The sequence below is a fragment of the Aplysia californica genome, unplaced genomic scaffold (genome assembly GCF_000002075.1).
Source record: "Aplysia californica isolate F4 #8 unplaced genomic scaffold, AplCal3.0 scaffold00412, whole genome shotgun sequence".
NCBI classification, from domain to species: domain Eukaryota; kingdom Metazoa; phylum Mollusca; class Gastropoda; order Aplysiida; family Aplysiidae; genus Aplysia; species Aplysia californica.
The window spans coordinates 366,216-374,148 of NW_004797682.1; the positions used below are offsets into that span (position 1 = coordinate 366,216).

The following is a 7,933-nucleotide window of genomic DNA, read 5'->3' on the forward strand; positions in this document are numbered from 1 at the left end:
GTTTTTTTCGTTCGCTTGAATTAGATTAGACATTATTATTCTTTTACAAGAATATAGCCTATTCTTGTCTTTCAACTGGTGAGTCGCACATGAATACGTCAATCTCAGCGTACTGTCGTGGTGATGATCTGGCGTGTCATTTCTAAAAACCTTTTTTTTTCCAAAAACGCTCTTAACTTCAATACTGACATTACAGGTTTTGGAGCATCGATTAGTTAATATTTAAAGCCTGATCAATTTGCGTTTAGTAGCCTACTCACCTGCAAAGAAGCCAAAGATGAATTAAATGAGACGTTGACGTATTGATTGGAAAGCTGACGTCACAATGCACCAAGTAAGTTCATTGGATGAGTAGACCACTCCGCCCGGTGCTTGTCCATCATTATGTCAATGCTCAATAAAGTTAACGCGAAAGGGACGACCCCTCTCCTGCCCACTCAGTTCCAGACACCATGAGAGCCAAATCGTCTTTAATTTCTTCAATGAATGATATAGTGTAAAGCGCATAGAGCCTGCTGTTGAGCGGGGATATGTGCTATACAAATGCTATTTATTATCATTATTATTAATTCTTCCTTCGGCATTGTCACTTTCCAATAAGATCTTTTTGCATGCCATTATATTCGAAGTTTCTCTCACTGCTTAAACATTCCCCTCTAAAAGATTTCTAATAATGTCTTTCTGTACGTCATTGTATATGTATTCGAAATTCCTTTGCTTATACATTCCCCTCTAAAAAGTTTATATTAATATATTTCTGCATGTCATTGTAGTCGAAGTTCACTGCTTCCACATTCCCTTCTAAAAAGTCTATAATAATATCACTTTGCATGTTATTGCATTTAAAGTTTCACTGCCTCTCCATGTCCCTCTATAAAGTTTTGAATGGAATTCGTTCAGTGGCTTCTATAATGTACAAGTATCAACCTTCGATCGATTTTCCGTCTGACCGCCTGTCAGCCAGTCCTGTATTTTTTTAGCCGAGATTCGAGCACGGTACGGTATGTAATTCCTCGGAATCCTCTCTTCCCCAGGGAGATGAGACTCATTTCACATTCGACTGGAAGGATCGCCTCGTCGTTAACAAACATTCGAGGGCCGTCTCTGATGACATTCTGACAAGTAACGGAATTTTGTACAAGATTGATCACGTGATTCCGTGCAGCTGCGAGAAGTTAATGCGCACGAGACGGGGGCAGTATCTATCCGCCCACAGGTACCGGAGACGGTACTGAGCTCTGATGACTGGACCTTACGATGAAGGAAATAGCTGTTCACCGCGTGAGTGCTTATCAAGTATTAGTGAGTCAATCTGACAGTCTGAGTGGCATTATCGACAATATTAAAAAGTATTATTTTATGCTCACTCCTCGTAAGTAGTCAAGGGCATGGTAAATAAGTAAATAACTTTTGGAACGGCTGTTGCTGAGAGAGTTAAAGACTTGCCGTTTTTGGAAGATGCCATAGTAATAATCTGTCTGTCTGCCTGTCTGTCTGTCTGTCTGTCTGTCTGTCTCTGTCTCTGTCTCTGTCTCTGTCTCTGTCTCTCTCTCTCTCTCTCTCTCTCTCTCTCTCTCTCTCTCTCTCTCTCTTTCTCCTCTCCCCCCCCCCCTCTCTCTCTCTGAGGAGAGGTGGGTCAAAAGAAAACCATCATCTTATGTCCTGCTTTTCAAAATTCTCATTTTGATGGCGCCGTTATTATTGTTGTTGCTGTTGTCTTTTATTGTTGCAGGTGCTGTTACAGTCAAAAATGAAATAATGGTTAGTTTTACTTTTAGAAAGTGAGAAAAAATTGGACCCAACAACTGATGTTTGTGAACACCCTACCTACTTTTCCGTGTTTCAGGACGAGGAGATGGAATGTGTGTGTGTTTTTCCCTGGGCTCGCTCCGTCACATCAACACGGGTACATCCCAAGCAGTTCCTGTGTCGACGAGAGCACAGATTGAAGGAAGTGTACGCGACACCAACATCATTTACTGCCGCAAGGACCACCCACCAACCACCACCACGACGACAACAACACTCCCGTCTCCTCTTGGACACATTTTTAAATTCTCACCGCATAAACCTTGTCGTAGTTGTTGATGTTGTGTTTGGTTTAGGCCTGACTCCAAGTCGGCGCCGTAACGGATTGATTGGGCCGTGCACGCTATAGTTCAGAGGGGAAAGCAATCAGAGGCCATAGCATGGCTTCATTTTTTAAAGATTTAGGTGCTTTTACGCCCCCATCGACACCATTTAGATAATTAATTAATAGGCGGCGCTTCCACCCTGCCTGCCTGCCTGCCAAGGGTCAATCTGAGCTGGGAGGGATAGAACATCCCAGCAGAAAGACCGAGATACTCGATAAAAAAGGACTTCCCTACACGGGAATCAAACTCGGTTGTTTGGCATGTAACAGCGAAGTGCCGAAATGCTTCACTATATGATGTAGTTCAAGGCTGCTTCGCCTGCTGTTTCCACTCAAGTACGAAAGATGTGCGCGCCTGTGTTCCTTTTGATCTTTGCTTAACATTTCGGCTACGTCATTCCACAGGCGCTTGAGGTTTTTTTGGTGGCTTTTTTTTTGTTTGTTTGTTTTTTTAGATAAAAGTTCGACCAAATCAGAATCTTGATTTGGGCGCTTGTAATCTTTCAATTAAGAATTAGGAAGGAAATAACATTTTAAAAAGCTACATTATAATTATATTGTTATTACTGAATGATGCCCCTTGATATCTTTATAAATTCGAATGACGGCTTCGTCTCGGAACCCCCCAGAAACTGATTTGGACGAATGTGGAGTGACTGATGATTTGTTTTTAAAAAAAACAACAACATCTATGTACTTAACGAATTGGTCAGAATCTTTAAGATTGACAGGCGGTACAATTGCATTCTCGAGGTCAACGAAGAGCGGGTTATCGGACGAACGAGGACAATAAACTTTTGTTTCGGAAACGTTTTATTGAGATGAAACATCTTTTTAACAGATGACTTTGGAAATACTTTGTACCGTAACAGTAGCTGAAAGGATAGGACAGGGCATAGCTTTGACGACCGAATGCGTCTTCGCGTTGCTTTGTGATCACATTAGTGATAGTGCTGGGCGGCTTGGTTCCCGATTATTGAAAGCTAGGAATCGTAGGAATCGACTCCGAACCCAATTACTAACTTTCTAATGATGTGATTTCTTCTGGTGGTTACCTGGTTGACTCCGATCATCTTCAGGGTTTAGGATAACCTTGATTTCGAAACACTTCGAAGCATCAACTTTTATTTGTCAAAAATACATTCTTTAAAAAAAAGGAGAAGATTTTAATGATTAAAGGAACTGGTAACCGTTGGTTTACGTAAAAAGGAGTTATAACTTTTCTTCCGTAGCATTAATGCATCGTTAAAGGGGATCGGTTCCGGAATCAATTCTTCGCCCAGCTCTAAATAGTGAACAGGTTAGGCGGTTAATTAGTATTATCTGTGTGTTTTCATGAATAGGGCATAGGGTTTTACGAATATTTATCGCTTTCACGTGATTATCATTTTAACAGATCTCATTAAAATGTTTTAACGTCACACATGATAGCTCACAACATCGCTAAATCATAAAGTATTCAAATTGTCATTGTTCCGACCAGGCTCGATCCTATAGGCCTATATTATAATACATGTATTAGATTAGTATAAACGATCACTTTTCTCTTATGTCATAAGACACATATTATTTTTCTGTTTCAAGTACATATAGGGTCATCACTTTGTTTTTTGAGTAATTTGGGCTTACATTCGTGGAAATAAGCTCACTGAAGTAAGACTATGTAGGCCTAAGCCGTGGTTTGGGGGATTGTTTAATGCAACAACCGCCGGGGATGGGTTTGTTAGTGTTTTTACTACTTTTATGTGGTTGTTGTTACTGTTTTCATTTTGGTTTCTTATTTGGCTGTTGTTGCTGTTATTGTTATTGTTATTGTTATTGTTATTGTTATTGTTATTGTTATTGTTATTGTTGTTGTCTACGGACACTCCAAACTTCAAATGAAGAACTGCGATTTTAGCTCAGTCCTTCTCAGAGTTTTTTGTTCTTGTTTTTTTTTTAGCTGATCTCCAAAAGTCGCCGGTTTTTCAATAGATTGCAGTTTTACACAGATCTGATTAAAAGAAAGTCACTGCCAGTCGTAGGTTTCTATCCACATATATTATGTTCCTTTTTGTCTCGTCAATAGTTATAACTTGTTTTTTCAAAGAAGCCAAACCGTTATGATATTTCAACATTTTTTTTTTAAATTGCATAGTCTGTTCACACGTATAGAAGGAAATAATTATTATCAGACTGACCATAAAAATTTTTTTTTAATTTGAAAGTTTGAATGGTGATATCCTCCAACATTCGTAACCACTCTTTAACATGGCCATGGTCTGACTTTAAACCTCCCACTTATTAATTTAAAGCGTCTTTTGTTGTCGATCCTATTTTGCCTAAGAAAGTTTTAAATGACATCCACCCCCACCTCCAGCTCCCCAACCAAAAACAAAGAAAAATAAAAAAATAAGATGAATAAAAAGACAAAAGAAAAGAAAAAAAATCAACAACCAAACAACAACTAAACAAAAAACAAAACCAAACCCGTCAATAACAAGCAACAAATCAAGGCAAGAAAAACCACAAAGTAACTCCACAACAACACACTAGCTAACTTCACAACACACTAGCTAACTCCACAACACACTAGCTAACTTCACAACACACTAGCTAACTTCACAACACACTAGCTAACTTCACAACACACTAGAAACCTGCTGCAGCTTGTTGAAGAAGAAGACTGAAATACATTGTAGGCTACTACTAAGACTTACTTTTCCTTCTGTAGACAAATCTTGTGACTAATGCACGCTTTGACTGTTCCTTGATGAAAATATTTTCATTAGCCTTCATAATAATAATGTGAATAATATGAGCTAATTCTAATATTCATGTTATTCTTTAATGATTAAGAAGAATGTTTCGAAACAATTTTTATCACAAAGATATGTGCAATTGCTCATCTTTCTTACCCAAACCACGTACACTTAGTTAACAACGGGTTACTAAATGAGTACTGTTACTGTTACAGCACTGTAAGACAGGCGCCAACATACGGAAGAATATCACCGGCTGCATTCTTTAGCCTACGTAAAACCAAAACTTTTTACTATCGAAACGCGATATCGTTAACACAGCATATGACTAAGTAGACCAAGTTAATGCCCTACGGAATCTCGGTACATCATTTTCATTCTATACTTTTGTTTTTGTAATGGTTTGTTTTGTTTTGTTTTTGCGGGGCTGGTGAGTTTATTTTTTTAGGGTAGACAGGTGCAATTATGAAAATTTGTTTGGTTTTGATAATAACCAAACAATTCCACTCAAGGGTATACTGTATAATACGTTTCATTTGTTGCTTTTTCTCTCATTAAGTCGTTGTTCATAAATTATGCCGTTGATCGTAATGGGATCTTTTACTTGTTCAATATTTTATACTTTGGTTATGATATTATGGATCTCTATGTTCGGTATGCTTCAATAAACAATCAATTCTTTAAAGACAAAGTTCCTTCTTGTTCCTTTTTTTTCTCTCTTTTTTTCTTCATACTGGATTCTGTTAGTTAGATATTATGACTACACGTATTAATCACCCTACTTTTGATTCAAAGTCAGGTTTATAGTTCAGGTATATTGCGTTTTAGCCACTACTGATATTGTAAACCAAAGGGGGGAGGGGGGGGGGGGTTGCATCATTGGTTTGGGGGGGGGGGGGTTTTGACAAAAATTATATATTTGTCCACAATCAACCTAATAAATTTTATTTTTTTGTGCGCGTGTTTTTAAATAATTAAACCCAAATTTTTTTTTTTTTTTTTTTAAAATATTTTGGGGGGGGGGGGGGGGGGGGGGGGCAGGCACTCATCAAAATAATGAAATCGAAGAAGCCGGCGTTTTATGAAGAACACAGACATGACCACCAAGTCTAATGATAAAGATTATATTATAGGCACTTTTTGTTATGTAAGATCGGGAGATTGGTGTAAGCCTATACTTTCCTATACTAGGTGTCGGCCTTTTGTTGGAGTTGTATCCCCAAGAGGAGGACTTAACACGAAATTCGGTAATTTAATTTTAGTTCTAGGAAGATTATCACGGCACGTGCAACAGAAGCAGGTGTATTATATAAGTGCCGAAGATCAGAGATGTCACTAGAGAGTAATCTACCAGCTCGCACCCCTTCTATCTCGTCCAAACATCTTCACGAGACAGCTTATCATTTCACTTCAAATTTATACCAACGTTACGTTGCCAGGTGCCCGACCTGGACATTAAATAAAACCCATGAAAGCAAAATCCCAGCATGCGAAATGAATCAATCAATGTCTCTGCAAAACCCGTAGCGACACAAGGCGAGACAGGCAGAGAAATGAAGAAGGGCACTTAGGGGTACAGAGTCCTGCCTGCATTTCATTGAAAAACGAAGAATAATGGTTTGGTCCCATGTTTCGAATGTCATCAAGCCAACCAGCCTCGAGAGCCTATGACAGCAAGCACTCCGGCTATAAAGGAAGAGGAAGGCCACGCAAAGGGTGGATTAAGAGAGTCGAGGAAACCCTGAGAAATTATAATACATGTAGATCTATCCTAATTAAAAGATCTGCGGAGCTGGCCTACCATAGAAAACTGCATCTCACCTCGACATTAAATTAAACCCAAGAAAGCAAAATCAGTGCATGCGAAATGAATCAATCAATGTCTCTGCAAAACCCGTAGCGACACAAGGCGAGACAGGCAGAGAAATGAAGAAGGGCACTTAGGGGTACAGAGTCCTGCCTGCATTTCATTGAAAAACGAAGAATAATGGTTTGGTCCCATGTTTCGAATGTCATCAAGCCAACCAGCCTCGAAAGCCTATGACAGCAAGCACTCCGGCTATAAAGGAAGAGGAAGGCCACGCAAAGGGTGGATTAAGAGAGTCGAGGAAACCCTGAGAAATTATAATACATGTAGATCTATCCTAATTAAAAGATCTGCGGAGCTGGCCTACCATAGAAAACTGCATCTCACCTCGACATTAAATTAAACCCAAGAAAGCAAAATCACTGCATGCGAAATCAATCAATCAATGTCTCTGCAAAACCCGTAGCAGCACAAGGCGAGACAGGCAGAGAAATGAAGAAGGGCACTTAGGGGTACAGAGTCCTGCCTGCATTTCATCGAACAACAGGGGGTGAAAAAGTAAAAGTAAAAGAAAGTAAGTACCAAAGTGTAACATAAAAAGAAAACAAATATGGGAGATAAGGACGATAGCTGACGTTTGACAGGAAAGAAGGAGAAAACCACCCCAGAGAACTCATGTGAGGCTGCGTGGTGGAATCAGGCTCTCGTCAATTTTTGGGCGTGTAGAGGTATTGGTATCATCTTAGAGCTTGTTAACGTGTGTTTATTTGGATGAAAAAAATATCCATTCATCTTGAATACAAGTCGAGATATTTGCGAATGAAAGAAGTTGGGGTCACCTGTTTTCAGAGGTAAAATTAGTGAGAAAATGGCTGCCAAGGATTAATTATTTCCTTAGCTTAAGAGTTCGTGGTAACTGAAAATTTACATCTTTTGTGTCTTTAATCAACGTTTTTCAGAAAAATCCACACAGAAATGAGTTCTTTAATAGGCATGAAAGGTTTTGAGCCAACAAACAAAAATTTGATAAAAATCCACAAACCAGCGGAAAAATGTAAGTTTCTTCACTTTTATTATTTTGACGAGAGGCTGATTCCACCACGCTGCCTCACTCATCAACCACTAACATTCTCGACAGTGCCCCCCAGACGCAACAGCTAATGGGTAGTGTTTGTTTGAGTAAAGAACAGCAATGGTTCTTTAGTGGTCATTTAGTGCTGGGGAAAAGTAAGACAGACTGATAAACAGACA

General features: G+C 39.2%; 1 protein-coding gene across 1 annotated transcript in view; it reads left to right on the top strand.

Annotated features, from left to right (window-relative positions):
- LOC101846229 (transforming growth factor-beta-induced protein ig-h3) overlaps positions 1-2,943 on the top strand; it is a gene marked incomplete at its 5' end in the record, with an annotated part of 8,087 nt that extends 5,144 nt beyond the window's left edge. Inside the window, 2 exon segments of the mRNA XM_035971286.1 lie at positions 1,044-1,281; positions 1,847-2,943. Of these exon segments, the coding sequence (XP_035827179.1) occupies positions 1,044-1,235 (192 nt within the window).
- Positions 2,944-7,933: the final 4,990 nt, after the last annotated feature.